This window comes from Toxotes jaculatrix, chromosome 17, assembly GCF_017976425.1.
Source record: "Toxotes jaculatrix isolate fToxJac2 chromosome 17, fToxJac2.pri, whole genome shotgun sequence".
NCBI lineage: Eukaryota > Metazoa > Chordata > Actinopteri > Toxotidae > Toxotes > Toxotes jaculatrix.
In genome coordinates this window covers 22122857-22147243 of record NC_054410.1, presented here as the reverse complement: position 1 = coordinate 22147243, position 24387 = coordinate 22122857, and the positions used below count along the sequence as shown (strand labels likewise).

The 24387-nt window shown below is 42.3% G+C and overlaps 1 protein-coding gene across 7 annotated transcripts in view; it reads right to left on the bottom strand.

The window, feature by feature from the left end:
- Positions 1-4923: 4923 nt before the first annotated feature.
- rragd (ras-related GTP binding D) overlaps positions 4924-24387 on the bottom strand; it is a 36459-nt gene continuing 16995 nt past the window's right edge. For 3 of the 7 annotated variants that reach the window (XM_041060946.1, XM_041060950.1, XM_041060947.1), the window contains 2 exons: positions 16221-16369; positions 4924-9905 (listed from right to left, as the gene is read on the bottom strand). In XM_041060946.1, coding sequence (XP_040916880.1) covers positions 9754-9905; positions 16221-16369 — 301 coding nt within the window. In that variant the 3' untranslated portion in view covers positions 4924-9753. Of the gene's footprint in view, positions 9906-9930; positions 11196-11226; positions 11359-16220; positions 16370-24387 lie in introns of those variants that run through there. The other 4 variants (XR_005896239.1, XR_005896238.1, XM_041060948.1 and 1 more) reach the window with 4 other exon arrangements.

Genomic DNA, 24387 nt, shown 5'->3' with positions numbered 1-24387 from the left:
CTGGGGTGGCTGTCAGAAGTGATCCTCAGATGCCGTTGGTGGATATTCACTCTGACATCCTCTTCATCTCTCAGATCACAGACGCCCTCCGAGGAGACACCTGCAGTAAAGAGTTTATTTTTATTGGGCTCATTTAATTTGTTGGGACTTTTTGTTTTTTGTTGCTCCAACACTGCGCTCACTCAGGATTGTGTTAACATTGTTCCCATCCTGAAGGGACTCCATCCTGTAATTGCCAGGGTGGAGTCAAGGCCGATGGAGGATCATGTTGTTAAAAGTAAAATGTGTCTCTCAACAAGGCAAAGGTGGAGAGTACACACACACACACACATACACACACAGACGTTAGCAAACAATCTGGGAACTTAGTGTGAAAAAGGGTTGGTTTATATGATCAGGGAGCAGATGAGGGAAATAATGAACAGACATGAAGGCAGGCGGAGGAGTTCCAGTGACTGGAACTGGAAAACAGGTGAGTAGGTGGATCTGGAAACAGGAAGAACATCCAGGGACATCTGGTGGGCTGGTGGAGTGTGACAGGAGGCCAATAAAGGGGACAGAAATAATGGCTCCCAGACGTCGGTCAAAACCGAAAAAGTTCAAGGTGGGATTCACTGGGGAAGGAAACTTCAGACAGACAGCTCAGAGGATGGAGAAAAGAATAGGACGACACCTCAGGGTGGATGGGCCAGGAGCTGGACCACCAGTGAGCAGAAAACTGCAGGTGGACAGCCCAATGGCTGCAGAGGTGAGAACCTCAGGCAGGAGGCCAAGAGGCAGGACAGACAGAAGAAATTGGCCTGGAGGGTGACGATGAAGGCAGGACCCTCCTGAAGGGAGAGCAGAAGGTGAGTCTCCTTTGGAGGGAGAGAAAGGATACTGGGGTCCAGAATAGACTGCCAGTAACAGAGGGACTGGACAGGCCAAGAGCTGAGAACCAGAACCAATGGAAGCTGGCAGCTGGGGTATTGGGCAGGCAGCCTGATGATCTGGCGTGTGGCATCCTTGGGTACACAGCTTCAGGAGCAGGCGTGCGTCAGAAAACAGGTTAGCTGTTAGCAGGTCAGGCGAGATGTGGATCAGGTGGAGCAGGTGCATCTGGAAACAGGAAGGAAATCTGGGGGACTGGGTGGAGTATGACAGAGGCCAATAAACAGAAGTGAGACACAAATCACTACAGTCTTACTACAAAGGCTGATTTACATCTACAAACTCTGGAATTATTTCTGAATGTCACTTTAAGAGGAAGATTTATTCTAATTTATGTTATTTTCCATTCATTTGCAATGAGAAATTATAATTAGCAGACAATTACAAAGCAGACTAAGATAGACAATTCATCAGGATCCTTCGGATTTAACATTTTTTACATGGTTGAACCACTTTTTATTTAATCAGAGATTATTTCATAAGTTAAAATGTGTGCTTTCTCAGTTTTCACTCAGAGTGAAATGCTGCTGTCCACCTCCATCCCCCCATCCCTGCCCAACTACACCACACACACACTCGTGTTGATTCCTTTCTAAGTGGGCCATTAAGCTAACGCAATGAGCTAAAGGAGGCTAAAACCACAGAGCCGAGGGAAACCGCAGAGCCGGTGATAATTCTCTGTGAGTTCGCCACTGCGAACGACCCCTTTTCACATCACACAGTCATTTGATCCGTGGGCGTATATATGGCTCAGGAGGCAGAGCGTGTCGTCCAATGAGTTGACGGTTCAAACCTCAGCTTCTCTCCCGTCCACACGTCAAAGTGAATCCCACCGTATCCCAACTTGATCCCAAGGATAAGGCTCAGGATCAGCAGCTCGCTGCCTGCAAAGTGTGTGACTAAGAAGTAAAATGTGTAAAAGTAAGTAAGTAGGCTGATGGGAACGTCATTTAATTTGCAGTCATTTAGTCATAAACTAAGATACCTGATGATGGTGCTGGAGTTGGACACTAAACAATAAAATTTAAAACATTTAAATCTGCACAAATTTTTGTTCCGGCCCATCCTGAAGATTTTCAGACATTTCACGGGATGAAACTTCCTGTCCAACATTTCGTCACAGTCGTTGTAATAGTTAGTCAGATATTTCAGTCCCACAGACCAACACTGTCGTTCATGCACCGCTAGCTCGCTTAAAAGCTAGCAGTGTATCCACGGGCTGCAAACACAAATCAGCCACAAAGGGTCTCACGTTTCAAACCTGCAGGCCCCACACAGTGCGTGGATTTTTGCACGCATGTTCAACTCACAGCAAAATTTATTTATGTAACACTGCATCAACAACATTGTTCAGTTTTTATGTTCTTAAAGCTTTAGTAACAGAAGGACTTAAATTTTACAGTTCGCCCGAGAGGCTGCTGCAAGAGCAACGGTCATTAGACGGTCATGTGGTCTTTAAAATGAAAACGGGCCTGAGATATTAGTCTCGGAGGGTGGGGTGGGGTGGGGTGGGGGGGGACCTTCTGACCCATCTTTATATCTGGCGTCTGAGTGAAGCAGCTCTGAAGGGGAAGTGAGTGCAGGGCTCAGGACGAGGACAGGCAGGAAATCCCAGATGGGGAGTGCTCAGGCAGCACAGGCACAGGATTATAACTCTGAACATCAAATTGTCTTATGTAACACATTGTAGCGCAGACGACAGCCACCAGCAGCTGTTACGCAATCCACTGTTGACCTGGCAAGGGAGAGACATGCCTGCACGTGCACGCACACACACACATACTCGCACACACGCGCACACCCACACACACGAACCTACCTTTCTACCGTTGTGAGGACACGCGTTGATATGATGCATTTTCCTGACGCCTTGCTCTAACCCTAACCTAAACCTGATTCTAACCTGAACCCTAAAACCAGGTCTGAGCTTAAACAGCCCTTTAAAGTTGTGAGAGCCTGCTGAAAATCTCCTCACCACAACAAAGGTTTTTTGTCCACACAACTATAGAAAGACGTGCACACACACACACACACGGAAATATGTACAGTATGCACAATTGTTTAAACAGACACACAGACAAGCAGATTTTGAACAGGATTATAAAAAGATTGTATAAATATGATATGACGGACTAGAAAAGATTGTGTTGTTGCATGTCATGTCCAACAACAGCATGCAACACGAAAACCTTGCAACTCCACTTTTATCTTGTTGATATGATTTGATTTGATTTTTTTTTTAAGTGTTATGTGTTTTTGAACAGGCTGAGCACATTATTTGACAAATTAAAAGATTAAAAAAATGTATTTTAAATTGAATTTCAGCAAACAACAGTACAGTACAAAATTATTTCAATTCAATTTCAGTTCAATTTCATTTTATTTATACAATCCACAATTAAAATTGTCTCCAAGGCGACCCAGAGCCTGACCCCAGAGTGAGGCAGGACAGACTCTGTAAAGTAAATGATGAAATATGGTGATGGTCTATGACCACTACTGACCAGACAACACTGCTGTTAAATCAATAATAAAACTGTTAATGAAGCTTAGAGAAAGTTCAGTCAGGAGGATTATCTCCCTGCGCACTTTCCTGCTGTTTCTGAGCTCCACCTGCTCATACTCGTCTTCATCCAACCACAACCTTACTCGCTCACCACTAGCCAATCACTCGTAAGCTGTCAAACTTTAAAAGGGCCGTCATATCAGCACTGTGGTGGTTTGTGACCAACCTCAGCTGTGGATGGCCGACCCTCTCCGACTAAAACCTCCAATCTAAAGTCTCCTTCTAAGAAGAAGTCGCAACCTCGAGCTCCATTCCTCATCACCACCACCAGTGTCCAGGCTCTGGGGGGGGAGTGTCCTTCATGTCATGAAGCATCTAATCCATGGGGTCACTTCCCGTGGTGATCTACTTCCTGTAGGGGTCTAAGTGCCAAAGTCTATTCTACCTGTTTCCAATAAAGTTTCTTCAAATTTTCTCATTTTCTTTCATTCTTCGTGTAAATTTCTCCTGATTGAAATAAAGATCTTACACCGTGATGGTTAAAGTTTGGTTCAGATGCCGTATTGATGCTGTTGTCTTTTTTGTGGAAGAACAGTCTCATTACTGGCTGGAACTCACCAGGCTAATGCAACACATTGACTAGGCCCTGTCTGTCTTCTTTACTACCCAGTGGACATTGCGTAACTACCAGCAACATGCATGGATGCTGGAGGCTGGCTTGACCAGAGAGTATAAAGAATGAATTACATCTGAAAATGACAAACCTCCAAATTCAACCTGAAACATGAAACTACTCAACAAAACAGCCCAAACTCACCTACTTGGCTAAGTTCAGGAAAAAACATGGTTAAAGTTAGAGGGTGTTTGTTGCTATGGTTACAGTAAGATCATGGATAAACTGACTGTTAGTTTCCAACCACCCTGACCTCTATACATGGACTCCAGCGCTCTTTATTCTTCGTCACCTGACTTCCTCCTTTGCTCCCATCATACTCACCACAGCCACTAGAGGTCACCTAACAGTGAAACCTAACTGTAGGTCATAATAAGCTGCTTACTCAGACCACCGTGATAATGTGTGTGTGTGTGTGTGTGTAGGGGTTTGGGGGGGGGCAGATCTCCACTGACAATGGAAGCTGCCACACAGAGGAAAATATAGAGACAAATGCACTGAATGGCTATCATGGCCATAAATAGTATCAAAAATGGGGATTAATATAAAAATCATTAGGATTATAACATAAAGCTTAAAGCTCCTGAACAGTTGGTGTTTAGGAGATGTTCAAGGTTTTCATCTGACAGCAGCCAGGGTGTTTTTTTTTTTGTTTTTTTTTAAACCACAGTGTTAATGTTGTTAAATACATACATTCAAAACGTGACTGACACGAGAAGACATGTTGACAGTGCACGGCTTTGTCATGAAAGTCCTGCAGATGAAACACCTGAGCCGCCGCTGACCTCACAATCACACCGTCGTTGTGCCACACGGGTGTGTGTGTGTGTGTGTGGGGGGGGGGGGGGGTCATTAATGTTGGGTGACTCTCCTAACAAGGTGTTCCGGCTCCACGGTCTAATTAAGGAGAGCAGGGTTGATGTGATGGGGATGTGTGAAATCTGCTTAAAGCCAAATGAACCTGTCTTCTGTAAAGGGCGGTAAAGTTATTCCTGATACCCGTTACGTCATGAGGCCAGCTCATCGTGTTATTGCCACCCAGCTCTCACCTATCAGCGCTCTGTTAAGCGTCTGTCCTGATTTTGTCTCATGGTTCTAATTGACAGCAGTTTAATGAGCGAGACTGTCCAGAGCAGCAAACACCACAACTGGCTGTGTGGTCACACTGAGCATAGTGTCTGATTTTGTCGGCAGAAAATATGATTTTCTCTCGGTCTCTGTTAACCATGACTGCCGTCTTCCTGTGCCCTTAACAACAGAGGTCACATGTCAGGAAACATGCAACAGGTTTGTTTGTCCTTTTTAGGCTCAGAGGTGTGTTCATAAGGCTCAGGCAAAATTACACAAAATCAGCTCAGACCTCTTGGTTTCCCCATAAGTAAGTTTAAAAAAACAAAAAACAAAACTGAACTGTCGTAATAAAAAAAAAAATATTTTAGAAACTTTCATGAAAATAGTAATTCATCATTTGAATGTAAAATGTTCCAGTAAGGGTCTGTATGATCTGACTGAAGCACTTAGTTGATTTTGAATTTATTAAACTTTCCAGTTCATTTGGCACATTCCACCACTACCAACCTGAGTTAAAAGCAAGCAAGCAAGCAAGCAAGCAAAACAAGTCATCTGCTGAGTGTGGGGGGGTAAGTGGAGGGAGGGATTTCACAGTCAAAGGGCTGTCAATCAAGCAGTCTGGACACACCCATACAATGGTACACCACATACCATTATGCACTAATAGATAAAACAACAAGCCTATCCTTTTTTTTTTTTTTTTCCCAGCAACACAATACAATGCAATTTGTCTCTAGGCCTTATTGATCTGCTGTGGCAGGAAGGTTTGGACTGGATTCTGGATTCAGCCTCTCCAGCATGGACCAAATGAATTTCAAATCCAGCTTTCAAACAACAGCAGCACTTCAGAGGGGTGGTTTTGTCGTGAGGGACCGACTCTGTGCTGTCATTTCCCCTGCACTATTGCTTTTTCTGTGCTGTCATGTTGTCCTGCTGATAAAATGTCAAGGTGCTGTCAGTATGTGATTTAGTATGTTGGAAAGTTTTGTTTTTTTTTGCATAAAAGTAAAACTGTAATACTGTAGTTTTATTGGCTTTTATTGTGCGGTGGTTTAATATGAAAATCAGACTGGTGACAGGTGCAGCAGCTGCTCAGAAAAGTTATGGAAAAAAAAAAAAAATCCCCAATGATCTGAGTACAAAAAAAAGTTTCAGAGTTTCAGCTGCCACTCCATTTAACCAAATGTAGTTCTTTAAAAAGACAACTCACTGACGTCAAACACGGAGCGCTCGGCTGAGAGGCATCAGCAGATTTGTTCGATGTTATAGACAAAATGTTTTTTTTCCAACACTCAGAAACTGATTCACTTCGGAACAAGCACACATTCGCTCTCACAATTGAAAATGAAATAGTCTGCATAGCTTCACACTGTGACATAAATGAGATCCTGGTAATGATACACAAATAAATTAGAGTGGTAAAAACTGTTTCTCAAAAAGTTAAAGGCGGACCAGGCGACTCCTGAGCCACTGTACGAGCCGCTCGGTCGATCAGTTGCTGCAGCTAATGTGCCTCGTTACATCAGCATCGTCAAAAAACCACAACCATAAAGAACTAATGAGCATAATTAGATGGCAGACAAGTCGATAAGGATCCAATCAGCTCGCCATCAAACTGCAACAAGCCAATAAGACCGGAGGGGACAGTTTGCACAGCTCTGCACCACTGTGACTCTGGAAAAGTACAGCTGGTAGAGGGGACAGTCTTGAAACGCGTCCTTCGGAGCCATATTTCTTTACGTGTACATTAAGTAATCATCAACAAAGAAAGGTGAGTTTGTGGACTGTCCCGTTGAACTGGTTTTACATGTAGAAAAACTTAATGAAAGGATGATGATCCAAACAGAATCAACTCCACCTCTTCTTTTAGCTTAGGGAGTTCTCTCAGTGTGTGTCTCAGCAGTTTTGTGAATAGCTCCTATGAGGAAACTCGTAGTGTGGAACTTTCAGTGCAATTTAGGAGGACTCCTATTGGTCAGACAAAATCCTTAGTGAATACAGCCCCGGGTTTCTGAACTACTTTGACAAAGTGTCAGTTGTACGCTGAGCTCCTCGCATTGTCTCTGACTCTGAGCCCAGATACGTTTCTGAACTCGTTCTCTTCCCACCGCTTCCCACTTTCTCACGATGACAGATGGGTGATGAAACACAGACTGACACGCAAACAGAGAGTTTAGCTTAACAACCACAATTCCTCAAAAAAAACCAATACAAAACATAAACTAAAAGATCAACCTCAGATCGATGACACCTATGAATGTATCCTACCAACAAGCATGTGTGTGTGTGTGTGAGTGACTGATATATCTCATCAAACACACTTCCAAACCAAAACACACCTCAACACACCTAGTTTTTTTAATGTGACACGAGTAACTACCATCACTAAACACACTTTTTAATGATACAAACCTCGCATTCTGACTCTTAAACCTTTCTCTGGCCTGTGACCCTGTGTGTTTTTAGCTAAATTCCAATTTCTCCTAATAACAGCAGTTAGAGTTGTCAAGCTGTCATGAACGTGAGGACCTTTGTGTTCTACTTTCAACAGCACAGAGGGGAGGCAGCTAGAGATGGGTTCTATGGAGATGATGATACACCTTAAACCTATTTATTATTAAATTACTATAATATATATATCATTTTACGTGACTTATGTGAGTTTATGCAACAGAACATTTCCTCCAACGCGCACACGACTTATGTCAACTACAAGTACAAAAAGTCTGTTAATAAATTACGTGATAAACACTAATAATAATAATAATTTAAAAAAGCTTCCCGTAGCCTGAACCTGTAAGTTCTACGTTCTTGGTTCAGTCCAGACCCTAAGTGATTGGACAGTTACACTTTTTTTTTTCTTCTTCTCCAGAACACTTATTTTGAAATAAAATAATTTATTCTACATTAAAGTGCCAAGTCTCAGTCTTAATTTGAGGAGCTTTGACGTCCCTGTTGAATGAACTGTGTGAGAGACAAAAGCCCTTTAAAAGGACGCCATAACAGTCTATCCCCTTCAGAGGGAATACCACGTCCTGAGCAGTGCTGAAATTCAGGTTCAGACCCCAAAGCAGGTCTGTACCCACACCTTAAAGACCGAACACGACTGACCTGAATGGCCAAATGTGAAACTCGAGGCCTAGAAAAGCATTAGAAAGGTCATATCCGTAATTTAACTCATCGCTATGGTGGACAGCATTATAACCATCATGAAATCACAGGATATGGTCTGGAACAGACACGGGCCAAACAGAGAAAGATAGAAAGCCTCCCTGGGGGGGGGGGGGGGGGAGAGAGGGGGTAACCTTGAGGTTGAGGAGGTGAGGAGGGAGAGACAAGAGGCAAAGACGCCGCAAAGTGAAAAAAATCTCAATCCCTCTGGATTTTCTAACTCAGCCAGACCTGAACAAACATAGCACATACTGATGTCACTCAGAATGACTCCCACTTTCTGAAGATATTATTATCTCCTGTGTTCATCGCGAAAAAATGTCCATAAACCTGCTTAGAAATCAAAGAAACAAACTGCAAACAGAAACCGCTAAAAGCTAATTTAGCATATTAAAGGCGCCCATTTGCCAATATGGAAACAAATACAGAGCAAAACACACAGATCTCTAAAGAGAATACCAGCACCTCCCTGTAGCTGACATTACAACACCCTTACTGACGAGCTTTCACAAGCTTTGACAATCCTGATGGATTTTCCAATCTTTTCTTTTCCATCTAACTTCCTCCACTTCTACCAAAAAGTCAGACATCACACTTAGCTGATGATAAAAATAGAAGGACAAGTAACTCAGAAAAAAAAAACCAAAAAAAAAAAAACCAGTGAGATCCATTTTAAAATACACGGCTGTCACTACAGATGGGATTTAAATTACAGGAGGACCAGCAAGTCCACACACAAAGAAAAAAAAAAAACTGTGGGTGATTGTGGCTGTAATCATTAGTGGGATGGACACGCTCTCAATATGGGGTTAAAAATCAATGAGCAGGGCAGGTAATGTTAAAATCAGCTCATCTTCAGTCTGAAAGGAGCTTAAGAGTCAACTGAAGTGGCAGCAGTTACCATTTAAGGCAGTGAATTACCCATAATTCCTCCCTTATATGAGGGTTGGGAGGGAAATGCTTTAACGTGCTGCTAACATGGAGCACAGCAGCCACTGCTCTCCACAGACTCAGGAGTGGTTTGGTGTCTAAAGGGTGATTGTAGTGGCTGAGGCAGGTCCAAAGTGATTTCCATACACCAATCATATATGTCCACAACCTATATCTGTCCACATCTTAGGTTCTCCACCTACTATAGAGGACACGGGGGCGGGGGGGGGGGGTTGAAATCAGCTAATCTTCCTGTATATGTCTCATGGAGCCTACTTGAAAACTATTATTGCCCAGTAAAACTTCATCTGCTTCTAAGGACAGAGACACTGGAGGACGGTGGACTGAATGGACTGAGCAGAACAGGTCCCAGCAAGGTGAAAAACATGGATGTTTGAATGAGGATGGAGTCCCCTGGATTTGTGCAGGTGCAGGTCAGGTAACGCCCTGACCGACGAGGCGTCGGCGAAGGTCAGTGGGGGTTGCTGAGCGCTCCGTTGGTCATAGTCAGTTTGCTCCACCTCCTCTGACTGAGGAGTTTGCGATTCTGTTGAACCTTCACTCGAACATCAAAGACCTCTTGGATGGCTTTTTTGAAGCAGTGGAAGTTGTAGTCAATTAGTCCTGTGAGGGGACGGACAAGAGAGAGAGAGAGACAGAAGACATAATCAAGTCTCTTACAAGTCAGAGAGAGAGAAAAAAAAAGTCCTTTATAAAACATTAAAGCCAAAAGTGAAGTTCCAGCATAAAACAGAAATCAGATAAAGAACCTCAAGGGGCTTTCTACCTGCTGTATTGGCCCAAATATATGATGCATTTTTTTTTTTTCTGAAAATTAGTGTTGAGAGGAAAGACTTTCCCCAATGGCTGGCTTTATACAGAAGCTGTATGAAAGTGTTTCCTATCCTCAGAAAATCTTTTTCTCAAAAACAGAGACAGGAAAGGGAGTCGCCTAATAATGAGGGCCATCCTATACTCGGTCCACTACACTGTTTCACACAGATCAGTTTAGTTGGGTTAAAGCTTGTGCCAGTACTTAAATGAAACAGTGGTTGTATTAAGAATTATCTATGATCAATTTATTTAAATTGAATGTAATTGAAACATGTATTATAATAATTACTCATTTTGTAATTATGTTTAAATTAAAATTAAATGTAGGTCGATCATATGTTTGTGTTCACCACTAATTTGATGAACCCAACAACAGCAATAACACGGTAAATGCTGAAATACAGGAAGGATACTGTCAGATTAAAAGATGCTAAGCATCTACATTTTCAGTTTTTACATTTAATCAGCTCAGGGACTGTCAAAACACAACATGCAGCAACACAATGAAAAGAAGAAAAGAAAAAGAAACCAAAGTGAATAAAAAAAAAATGTTCAAGGCGTAAACACTGCATGATGTGGCGTGTGCTTCCTCGACTTCGCAGACACTCTTCAGATGTGAGACTCTACAGAAGACGATCTCCATGGAGACCACTAATCTCAACAGCAACAAGTCAGAGCAACTACAACTACAGAGGAAACAGGGATGAAACAGAGCTAAACATGCATGTACGAACACAGACACAAACCACCGCGCAAACAGACAGCAACACAATTTAATTACAATTGAATAACACTGACAGCGAACTCAGAAAAGGCTTATATTATATAATTAACAAAAGTAATTCAATTCTAATTTCATATCTTATTATGTAATAATTAGAGATGTAATCATGAGGAATGTTCCCATATTTAAATGATATTACTTTGAGCTTTTTACCCCACCTTCCGATATGGCTGTTCAGATCAGGTCTAAAGGCTTTTATTTTTTTCAGCCTGCTCAGAAACCAAACCACTTCTTAGCACCTCACGGTCCAGACCAGGGCCCTTTCCATCCACTTGGTTTCGTGCACATTGTTCAGTCTGAGCATAAGAAATCACAAAATAAAAAGTCACAATATTGCATAAAAAAAAAAAAAAAAAAAAATGCCTGTTTGGATGAAGTGGATCGATGAATGAATAAATCATGACGCACATGAAGCCTGCATCACTCAAGCTTCGGCCGAAGAGATGAGGAGACTGTGACCTGTCAAATTAGTACACAGAACACACAGAAATGTCAGATTTCCATATTTCCATCATGTTTTCCACACGGTATTCCACTAAATATATATATATATATGTGTGTGTGTGTGTGTGTGTTAAATGTCACTGAATTGACTCACTGCCAAAGAGAAGAAGGTAGAGAAATAACGTGGACAGATGGACAGATGGACAGACAGAGGAGTGAAACTGACACTTAAAGCTACATTATGCTAGTTCTGGAAATAAAGCTAACACCAGCATGGTGACCCCAAAGTTCACCCAAGGCAGGAACTGGAAGCTGGCTAGCCTGTGAGTCAGCCGTCAGCCACGTCCTCACCAGAGCTTAAAGCCTCGGTGCGAGAGGCACGTTCGTGTGTTGAGTGACAGCCGCGAGCGCCCAATCCTGACTTTTGGGCCTTCTCTGATTGGTTACAGGTTCCACTGCTGCCAGATGATGTTCAACGAGTCCGGGTCACAGAGGTCTTTGACAGCACCTCCCACACATTGAGCTATGTTCTGAAGCTGCTTTCAACTAAGACATCTTTGAAAAAAAAAAAAAAAAAAGTTCTATTCTGTAGCTTTAACTTTTATCCGGCATATTATTCAACGTAGTGTTTGAAATTAGACCGCAGACTGGAGCCTGCTGACATAAGAAGGGTGACAGCTGTCTCACGAACGGGTCCAACATGCAATGAGTAGCTGGGTGCGCTGTCTGAAAGTGGTGTAAGAGACACTCTTACGTCTCTTAAGTTGAGATAAGAGTCTCCATTGTCAAAGATAGCTGCAGGTTAAGCAGGCACCTTCGGAGAGGAGAGGAGAGGGATGATCTGGACTGTACAGGATGGTTTTCATCCTGATTTCGTATAAACGCTCTCCTCAAACACTTCCGAAAGAACCATCTTTTTTTTTTTTAACACTCAGCAGGGGATGTGTTAATAAATTGCCTTTTTTTTTCTTCTCTATCAGCATGAGACTCTCCTCCCTGATCCACTTTCGATTTTTGTTCTGCTTCCAATTTGACCAAATTTCTGTCTAAATTTCTTCGGCTTAAAAGGTTGATTGCTTGCCAGTTGATAGAAGAGTTACAAAAAAAAAAGCTAAACAAATTAAACATGAAAAACAACTCATCCAGGTCTTTTTTTTTTCTTTTTAAATAACCAAAGGGGGCAGGAGTACACTAGAGCAGCTCTAAGCTGCTACTGTTCTCCTGCACCTCACATTAAACAGGGTTTTACTAAGTTGTCTCTTTAGAGCATCTTGTACCATACGGTCAGAAGTTTTGGTGAATACAGATCCTGATGTGAAATGACATTGACGAACTTCTAAGAACTGACTCATTAAATGTAAGACTATGTTCTCATCTGTTGCCAAGGACACAGTGTTCATGTGAGTATAAAGCACTGAGAGCACAAGCTGTGGTGGGTTGTGTCTGGCTCTTCTAGATACAATGGGAGTCAGTGCAGAGGCCAGAGGCCAGATCTGCTCTGCATCCTGTATCAGCAGAGGAGGCGGCAGACATCTTGGCCATTTAAAAAAGGCCAGACAGAAACTTACCCATCCCCCCTGCACTGACCCGCTGTTGATGGTTTATATGTCTGGTATATTTCCTGCTATTAAACACTATTCATGACTGAATAATTATTTACGGGGACGAGAAAAGGTCAGGAAGAGTCTCTCGAATCATCTGCATTACAGATTTGTTGAAACAGACCGGCCCTGTCACCACTGCACACAAAACAGAACCGCTTCACATTTGACACTGAATTAAATATGATGAGCTGTATGGACTGATGGATGGATATTATTTATACACCAATGCCAACAATGCTACATGTACCCTGAATTTAAAACTTCATTCTGAAGCTAAGCCTTAAATAAATAAAATAAATGATCAAGCGCAAGACAGTCGCAGTCACGGTGAATCCACTGCTACATTTTCTTACCCATTTCAACATATCTTAGAAAGAGAATTCTGCCACGTGTGTGACGGTGAGCTGGGACTCTCGTTCACACACAGCATTTTGCTGGATATTCTCTCCCAACGGTCATTAATTAAGGCTTCAATAACAAAACAGGTTTCAGAATCCATCAGTGATGCAGCCTGGGAGAGAACAGAAAAAAACAAAAAACAAAAACATCTTCATCCTCACCATCAAAACGGTTTTACCTCACCGCTCCAGCCAAATATACATGAGCACTGTGTCTCGTTCAATGAGTGCGCCGTCGTGTCTGAATAAGCCCGCAGGGAACATTAAGGTAAAGTCTAAAATACAGAAAGCCATCACTTATACAGACAGGTGGAAAACCAGGAATGTTAAGTACTCCGAGTCTGACAGGGGCTTTAATGTGATGCTAATAGAGGGATACATCTACAGAGCACTCTTCCTGAGTGTTGCTGTAGCCTTTTACTGTACAGTTCTGTGGCAGTACATTAATCAGTTCAGACTTATTTATTTATTTTTGAAAGTGTAATGGAATTGTTGCAGGTCTGAGCTCGTTAAGTGCGACATTTACATTAAAATGACTCGGGCCACTAATCGAGACATGAGACAGACAAAGGTCAGCCGGGCCTGTCTGGCTTGTGGTGAGGTGGAAAAACGTTGGCGGGGGACATACTGGGTCAGGGATGTGTATGTGGACTAAAAACAACCTAGTCTAGGTAACATTGTGTCAAAGGGGGTTTAACAGGATCAACCATGTAAAATGGTCTATGATCACAAATACTAAGGACACAGACATGGTGTCATCTTTAGAAACATCTTTGTTTCATTGTTTACTCCCGCTGTTTTTATGGCTGGATATCATCAGCATTGATGTGTAGGAGTTAAATGTTGGCTCAACACAAGCAGCCATACCCTCCCTATGGGTTGTACCTTCCGGGTAGTAACAAACGACCTATGAGGTCGATTAGGCTAAAGGACTTGTTGAATTAAAGGCTAATATATGAAGAGTATAAATCTGAACAAGTATTCATGAACAAACTCCAGTGATACAGACACTTCAACCGGCAACAATAAAGTCTTTTTGAAATCCAGAAATATTCATATCTGTATCCACCGTCAATAAAGACATTAATAAAGAATTATGGTTAGGAGGGGTTTTAAAGTTGAATGTCAAATACTTAACAGATTGTGCTTGTTTGTCAAAAATATTTTTTTTACCAGCCCGTCCGCTTAATGAAGATTTTCAGGTGCAAAAGCACCAAATATCAGACTGTTCCCGGCATCTTAATACGAACTGAGAGAGAGAGATGCATCAGACTTCAAAGTGGCTCCTCAACCAGACTCTTGAACTAAACATGTACTCATGCAAAAATAATCACCAGTGTAAACAGCGAGACGCGTTGAAGCACACCTCGTCATTCAGGACGTCAAAAGGATGGATGTGGGCTCACGCCAGCTGAGCAGCTCTGATTCACACTGGCTGACAGTTGAGCGAGACGCATGACCGCAGACATGCTTTACAGGTGTTTATCTTTAAAGGGCGGTCGGCGCTGTGCGTTTGAATCAAGTTCAGCAGCCGCTGTCAACTCCAAACAAACCACTTAACTTTAGGTCAGACTAAGAGACAACTGTATTCAGTGATTCATGAAAAAAAATGATGTTTATATGGAACGTTGTCGGAGGGTGATGCAGCTTGGCAAGATATACGCTGTTTAGCACGAGTCCTCATCTCCACATCTCCTCATCTCTTTCTAGACATAAGCATCTGCACAAAAACTTAGTCAAAAAAAAAAAAAAAAAAAAAAAAAGAAAGACCGCAGTCAGAAAAATGATTCAAATCAGGAGCTGTCTGATCAAATGATAAGTTCAAAGGATTACAAACCGGACCAGATATTCATATGTTTGCCGAAACAGTTTGCGTCTCTGAAGCATGAAATTCACTTGTGGATGTACAGTATATAAATGCCTGCATTTATTTTTGGATGAAAAATTATATAAGTGCAAAAAAAAAGTAGCATAAAAAGAAGCTGCAGCACAAATTAAACATTAAATATATGTTGTACAACTCGACATTTATTGCACATATAAGTAGTGAGGTGCAGGGATGGTGAGGAGTCAGTGTTTTGCAGAGTTCAGCTCCACGGTTTTTCATGCCCTGCAGAGTCCTTCCAGGAGACAACAGGGTGAGGAGATGATGACAGGGGTGAGCTGAGTCTCATTGGAGTGGCCAGTTATGTGTTGATGTGGGAGTGTTGATTACTCTCTATAGAGCTTTCTTATCAGTTACTGGACAGTTACAGTACCACACTGTGATGCTGTATGTGAGTACGCTCTCTATGGAGAATGGCACAAGCAAGTAAAAGACACTGTTTCAGAGAGCTGGGAGGTCTAAATACTACACTACCCATCAGCCGCCACTGCAGTGGAGAAGAGGCCAATCAGAGATTGGTGAATCAGAATGGTTGTGAATTCAAAACTCTTTGTTGTCAACAGCTGCGCCGTAATATTCGGCTTCCACCCCGCCATTAGCAGCACATGAAAGAGAATTTTAAGCTTGGTTTTTTAGATGCTTCTCACTGTTTTGCCTCTCGGGAGTTGTATTTCTGACTTCTTATCAAAGAAGCAAATATTTTCTAACGCAGTTCTTAATCGTTTGAACTGATGATTTAACCAAGAATTTAACGCTGATCCAACTGATCCGTAGATGGGATTCAACTGTGAGTCACGTTAACACTGTCTTATGAGAAAAATGAGTTGGACATTCACTTCCAGAACCAGGTGCGTCTGAAATAGCTAGTCCCACTCGGCAACTCTACATCAAATGATGCGTTCAAGTAAAGGAGGGCATGGCGAGCGATTATTGGAGCGCACAGCGAGTTTCTACCATGCGGGTAAATGTGCTGGACTTTCGTGGACTGACCTTTCCTCTCAAAGCTTTCCTTGCGGAGGAAGCAGACCACAGCGAGGAACTTGGTGACCTCCTTCAGGTACATGACTGTAGTGTTATTCAGATGGATGATGGCCATGGACTCCTTGTCATAAGGTAAACCAGCTTCACTGTCTGTCAGACTGAAGAAGAGAGAGGAAACACACACACTTCAGTGAGTTAAAAAAAAAAAAAAAAAAATAATGTATCATCTGACAGGCAGGACTTTCATAGGAAGGTTTCATAGGAAGCACCCGGTGGCTGCTTTCAGTAGGAGGACACAGAGACAAACACTGGAGCATTGGACAGAAAGGACATGTTGTTTTTTTTCTGTTCTGGGTGTTCACTTGTAATTTATTCTGTTTTTCACAAAGAAAGCCGACAAAAGAAAACACTTCGCCTCATTCCACCTGATGAATTTTAATTTCGTGTTCCTGGTTTATATATCTGAGGGGACTTCTCATTTAACAGTGCACATATACAGGAGGTCTGTAGCATCAAGTCTTGGTACCACTGTAATACATTGTCAGGTTTATTAGTACAGCCCTTTCATCAACTGATTGAAACAGTGTGTGAAAACCTAAACTCAGACCCTGAGCTCAGCAGGAGGAAAACTCCCACAGAACGGATTAACCAAATTTCTAAAACTGGGTTAGTGCTTGGATAAGACGACCTGATTTTAAAGTGTGAAGCTCTGTTTTCTGCTGTGGAGGAAGGAAAGTTAACAGTGACGTGATATCATCGACACAGTTTACAGGCCGTTCCATCAGCATACATGTTACACATCAGCAGCAGCAGCAGCAACTCCATTTACCTCCTTTGATTGTGATGGAATTACATTAATTAGGTTGGTCTGGTGGAATTTGCATTCTCCCATTGTTCTCCCACAGGAACAGGCTACTGCTGCCATGATTGATGGGAACCTGGGTACAGTGAATGGGTTTCAAGTCCAGAATGGGTTGAGATTTGCAAACTGGTCCCAGCCCCTGCAGGGTTCAGTTCCAGCAGCAAACAGTTACCCCTCTGGATACTGCATCCTCACATGTAGCACACGGCAGAAACAAAACCTCCTTTTTATTTTACCCACATTCTGCCTGCATCTGGTTTATTTTTTACTCATTCCCATAAAAAAAAAATCTGTTACACAGTTTTTGTGGGTGGCAACTGTACAGCTGCACTGTGGACTCACACTGGTAAATGAAAACCACCAGACCATGAACCCATACAGCTGTACAGTCCGAGTGTATGATATGATTGTTCAGAGGTTTTGTTCTAGCCATCTAACCGGTACATGTTCCTGTCAGCCTGATTCCTGTCCCACGTGTTCCTGTGGTTGTGTTGTGTTGTGTTTGTTCCTGTTTATCTGAACCTGCCTGCCTGTAAAGCTTTTGGTTTTTTTTTTTTTAGCTCATCTTCAAATAAAGTCACTTCACTGCACGTGCCTGCCTGCAGAGTTGCCTGCATGTCTGTGTTTGGGTACTTGCGTGCCGTGCACCCACTCACGTATACACGGATACTTCATCATGAGCTAATATCGGACACTAGAGCTAACCTGAGAGAGAGCCTGAGAGAAGAGAGCCTCTCTGAAGCCTAAAATTCACTCTTGAATGTATATAAATGCCCACATACAGTATATACTGATAGAGGACATAAAACGAACAATGCATTTGCTGCCTTTCTTTATGGACATGTCTATGTTGTCTCTCCTCCAAAGTCTGAAGAAGAGGGAACGCTTATAATTCCTTCTGCTAATATTCATGATTCTGGAAACAAATAGAAAATAAAGATGGGATGAGATGCGATGCTGCGTTCAGCCATTGAAACGGAGGTATAAACACAAAGTGTCTGTCACCATATGAATAATTTCCAACATTTTTTCAGCAAACAACTTAAAAAAAAAAAACAATGGAAATGTCTCTGCGAAGGAACAGACTGCTGATGGACTATTTGTCTCTGAAACACTTCACTGGATACTGAATGCATAACGGAAGCACGATGGAGATGTGGTGTAACAGTACTGCATCCAGTGGAAGAAAACAGAATTGAAGCATTAAAAGAATACACTTCTGCCACCGTGCACTGTAAACCTGTAGCAGGACAGGTTCATCCATTCAGGTGGAAGAACAGAAACGTTTCTCATCACTCTCATCACAGTCCCATGCCACCAGAAAAGTTCAGGATGAGCCTGAATGCAAAGATAAGTGGCTCTGTCTTGTACTTGGTGCTGGTAAAGCTGGTGGTGGTACTGACACACAGTGAAGTAGCTCCACAATGATGTGCTTCTGTGCATCATTTCTCTCCGTTCAGTCCTGCTAACTTGTTGAAGTTATATCGTAAAGAATCAGTAAGCTAAGCTTCTGTGCCTCTCCCGTGTATCAGAGGACATTTACATAAAGTTTATTCTCCCCCCCCCCCCCCCCCCCATCTATGTGCCACTGCTGCCTATAAAGGGTCTCTAAATCACAGAGGGTGGTACCGGCACCCTCTGTGAACCCTCATGTCACAATCAGTTGCATCACTGTTGCATCTTGTGTTTGAGTGAGTGTGTTGAAAGTGACATGGTCACATTTGTGACTGCCAAAGAACTACAGCAGCTGGTCTCAGGACTACAGGCGATTCATTTACTTTCTGCTGGCCTTACCAGCAGGTGTGATGGGTATATTCAGGGTAACAAGGTGTTTGTGAACCATGTGTAGTTGGGATATTTTGCTGTCTAGTTTATCTTTTGCACTAAAATGCATCTGTTTTTCCGCAGAGTGCTTTGTTTTGCTTTAGCAGGCTTTTGGTCTTCAGCCCCTGATAACAGTTTTGGGGGAAATGGAATAAAATTTGATGAAACGTGTCTCAGTGTCTGTGAAGAACTAACAACGGTTTCACAGGGAATTATTTTTAACACATCAGGCATCAATCCACACTTCACAAGGGAAAACAGACAGCACCAAGCTGAGCTTCTATTAATTATGAATCGCTCGTATCTGTACCTGAGGCATTGCTGGCAACAAACACATCATACAGTAGAATTATCTAAAAAAAAACAAAAAACATCTCTATGCAACAGATGCCGGATAAAATGTAATTATCAAAATGAATAAAATGCTCAATCTCGCTTAATCTTGTGTTGTCACGGCCATTCGCCCGGACGTGATGACACATGCGAGCTAAGAATAGTCACAGAGCGGAGACAGCCGAAGAGGAGCAACACGCACGGCTAACGTCAGTGTAGAGCAACGTGAATTCATCGTTGTTGTTGTCGAGGAGAAAAAAGAAATAATTGCGTTTCCCTGACAAAAGGCTTGGCTCCGTTTTGTCGGCCAAGGAATATATCAGTCACATTTGAGCTTTCCAAATGTGGAGCGTGCCAGGTTTCTCACACCACAGGAGCTCATTAATTAAATGAGGTGAAAAAAGACTCCATTTACCAAAGCCTCTAATTAGGGATAATATCCCAGCTGTTTTGTCATGATAATGACGGCAGCCTTCTGCACTACAGTCTGCTGATTTCTGAAAGAAGGTCCAACTGGCGTCCACAGTGCTTCCACACTTATTAACGCTGAACAATTCCTGGACACAGGTGAGTGTACACATTATGAGGGAGTTACTTAAGCGGGCAGTTGCGGTTTAACCAAGTGGTATGTGTTTACAAAGAGAACATAATCCACAGACATCTGGCATCCACCTCTATCCGGGGCCAAAATGTGAAATTATAGCAGGAGTCCTGTTTGCGCCCTCGGCCACACTTTCCTCAAAACAGCTGTGATGGGTTAAATATTCACTCACTTCAGGCCAAGTGTGGCCCAGTTCAGTTAAAACCCCCAGCTGTGATGCCTTGGGTAAATAACACACACAAACACACACACACACACACACACACCTCTATTATCTCGACGCAAATATAGGTCAAACAAGGATCACCTGGCCCAGGGCAGGCATCGTGACCATACGTCATTCTGAATTCAGTTTTGGATGGTTGTGTTGAATTTGCCTGTGTGTTCCAAACCAATATCCCCAAAAGCTGGCAGATTTCAAACCCTCTCCACTCTGAGCTGACTCACGAGCAAAAGCAAAGAAGGCAAAACGGAAGAAGAAAATATTTCAACAACACATGCGTGACATTCCAGAATCTGAATTTTCAGCACGCAAGAATGCTGCAAATAAATAAAACACAAACAAGAATTATGGTGTATGCCAAGAATTGTCATTCACAGTATTTTTAACCCTCATGAAACAAACTCTGAAGCCACGCAATGCAATTAAATGATATGAAGGCCTGCAAGTCATGAACATGGGATTTTTTTTCCCATCTCCACAATCTATCCCCCGTGATGTGCTTATTGTGACCTATGGTGGACTCCCATTGTGCCACGATGAACTGCACAGACAGGGAAAAACATACATTTATATGTATGTTGGATGATATGGATGAACATTGCTCAGTTTTTACTGTTCCCCCAGAAACATACGCCATTTGGGGATGCTTCAGTAGTATAGGGTGCCTGTGCTGTTGTTAGGTTCCATTCAGTTCCTTTATAACTGGTGTAAGAGGTTTGATAAGTCAAGCAAACCAGCATGGACTGGGACAGTTTTCAAACAAGTCAGCACTCACAAGAGAGGCTAGGATGGACCGGGAGACTGACAGATGGGTTGCTGATGAAGGTGTTGAACTGGACTGCAAAAGCAAGAGTAGCCTTTACACACAAGTTCAATACAAACTAGTATTATCGCTGCCAATCCATCAAGTTGCAGTTTACATCCATGTCTGTTCAGACTCCTATAATATATATAGTGAAGACTTTTCAAACCGACTGCACAGAAGATCTAAACAATCACCACAGTTTCAAGGTGGGCGCCACGATCAGTGTCACCAATTCAGTATCCGACCAAATGGGAAATAAGGTCACAGTGTATTCTTCTGTTCCTGAGTTATGGCGTTGAATCATGGCCAGAGAGAAAGTCGCCATTAGGACGTCACAGAGAAGCTTTGGACGTAAAATTCATCCTTTGTATGAAATACTGTCACAATTAGTGTACAAATTCTCAAGATGTGGCCAAAAAATGTTTTGTGATGTCACAGTGACCTTGAACTTTGACCTTTGATCACCAAATTTGAATCAGTCAATTCTTGAGGCGAAGTGCGTCAAAATTTGAAGTCATGCCCTCAAGGCAATCCTGAGATACTGTATTCACAAGAAAGGGATGGACAGATGGACGTGTCACTATAAGGATGGATGGACAATCTGAAAACATAATGCCGCTGGCTGTGGCTGTCACTGATGCTGAGGCATAAAAATGGGCTCCCACACACTGTCAACACTTGCAGTTCAGCAAACAACCAGTTGGGTTACTTGACCAAACGCATCATTAATTCTCACCCTGGTGTAAAGAACCTTGACCTGCTGCTGCTGCATAGATGGATGAATTCTATCTTTGCAGTGGGCTCGTTCATGTCATGGAAAACTTCAACAACCACCCCCCACCCACCATTTGATCAACCAGGAGACAGACACCTCTCTCCGAATATCTAATTATTGCCAGCCAATAGGAAGAGTGCGTTCCCTGCATCGTTCCCTTATTGCTTCCTCTGACGTTGGAAATAATACAGGTAAGAGTGAAAGTGACATTCTAATGGCTGGATCAAGCCTAATCACCCAGAACTGCTTTCTGCTGCAGACTCGTTCAGAGAGATGACTTTGGCAAGCCAGTGACAGTGTCAGTGGAAGGTTGCCGTCTTTAAGCTGGGGAGGGGGTAAGTAAAGGCCATTTTCTGCAATTCTACAGTTGTCACAACAGTGAATGATTTTTGAGCTCTTTGACTTTAGAGCTCTGTGAAGACACAGTGAAGAGTGTGCAATGTGGAGTAGTAGACTAAATGTCTACCTTATCTCTTTCGGATAACATCTTTATATAGAAATATAAGCATCATATGACATATCATAAGATGCATGTGTTTCACCACGCAGGCGTTACGAATCAGCTGAGCTGACAGAAATACAGCCATGAGGCTAAGAGCTAAAGGACGAGCTAAAGTGGGTTTGAGGAACTTTTTTTTTTTTTTTCATTTTTTAAACAGGATTAAATAATTGTCAGACGTCTCTGTGAACCAGCCTCAAGCCCCTGAGTGGGTGTTTCCCATGGTACTGGCTGACTGACAGCTGAGAGCTGGTGTTGCTAAGAGACACACTATCAGCTGCTGTGATGTGCTACTGACCAGGGAACAGTTAACTGTATAAACTATGGGCGTGATACAACATAAGTTTTTTATTCAATTCAATTCAATTTTATTTATATAGCGCCAAATTATTACAGAAATGATCTCAATATAGAGCAGGTCTAGACCGTACTCTTTATAATATTATTTACAGAGACCCAACATTTCCCCCAAGAGCAAACACTTGGCGACAGCAGCAAGGAAAAACTCTTTTAAAAACCTGAACAGAACCTGATTCACGGTGGGCGGTCGTCTGTCTTGAAAGGTTGGGTTGAGAGAGACGGAGACATAGTGTTAATTACCAACCTTTTGCAATTTCATATTTCCATTTAAAGCATTTAACATTTGTCAGGATCCATCGTGCAGTTTGTATTCCACTCAGAGAGTGCCAGCTAACTAGATTAGCTTGCTAAATGTTTCCACTGACTCCCAGCAGATGCTGCTTTCCCTTCATGTTATTTCAACACCTGCTAAATCAGCAGCAGTTCCTTCAATCTTCTCTCTCTCTCTCTAAAGCTAACTGACCAGCAGTTATAACACAGCTGCCTTCACAGTAATTTGTAGTTGGTTATACAACTTTTCTTCATTATAAGTTTACTTAAACCACTTGAATAATGCTATAATTTTAGCTCCACTATAAAATATGTACATACTGTACACTGGAGAGAATACATACCAATCTATACTGATAAAAATCCATCACACTACCCCCAATCTCATCTGAAACTACAGCTCATACTCACTCACCCTTTACTGTGTACTTTTTTTCTGTATTTTCTGCCACTCATCTTTTTTTTTTTTACCAGCCTCTTCTTCATTGCTAACTGGTTTCTTGTTTAAATAAAGAAAAACCCACTTCATCACCTTATGTCCCCCTGACTGGACTGGACTGCACTAAATAAATAAATGAATAATCACCACCATCACAGAGACCCAGGTTGGTTTCCAGATAGCAGTGCTACCAGCTTGGCGAGGTGCTTTGTCAAACAGGACTGGCATTGTTAGAATCGTACTGTGAGTCCCATACAGTGTGAATGGTTTGACGTCAAACATCTGACATGTGTCATAACAGCTAGGCCCAATTATTTTCTAGGTAAAACCCGACAGTTCTATTTTCCAATGCCACAACCAAACAATGGTCCGTGCGGCAGAAAATCCGCATGTTTGTCAGACACAGAATCACACCTCAGCTCGCACATCCTCTTACTGTACGCTGACCCCCCCCCCTCTCTTTTCAGTGATGGCACATATCCTTCAATGGTCTATCACACTGGAAAAGGAGCAGCCAGAGTTCCAGAGCATGCCAGTGACCCCCCCCCCCCCCCCCCCCCAAAGCTTTAAACATCAAACCCTGGCTATCACCTTGCTCAACCTTTACATTTTATCAGCTGTGGTTACTTAATGTTAAGTTCATGAGCCCCAGACATTCAAGCGACCGAGAGACAGCAACAGTCCAAAATCCCCCAGTTCAGGTCTGGAAGTTCAAGTGATGAAAACAGTGACAGTGAACTGCTCCTCAAATGTGAGGATTTGCAGCCTTTCTCTGTTTCATGTCATGTTTAAGTAAAAAAAAAAAAATCGTTGGATTTTAGACTCTCTGACTAATCTACTTGACTGACAAAACAAGTGATTTGAGAATGTCACCTTGGGCTTTGAGACATTTTTCACAGTTTTCTAACATTTCTTAGACGTCATGAATCAGAACAAATGAATCTGAAAATATTTGACACATTAATCCACTATGAAAACAAAAATAAGAGGGTCCTATTATTTTCTGCGTTGTTGGTGTTTTTTAGGGGCAAACTTTACTTCATCCTTCCATCAATCCATCCATCCATTTATCCGTCATAACCAAACTAAACATTAGCTCAGCAGCCATAACTAACATTGTTACCAGGAGTAGAAAACTCCATTGCAATCATTATTAAGTATACTGACTCTTTTAAACACTATGAT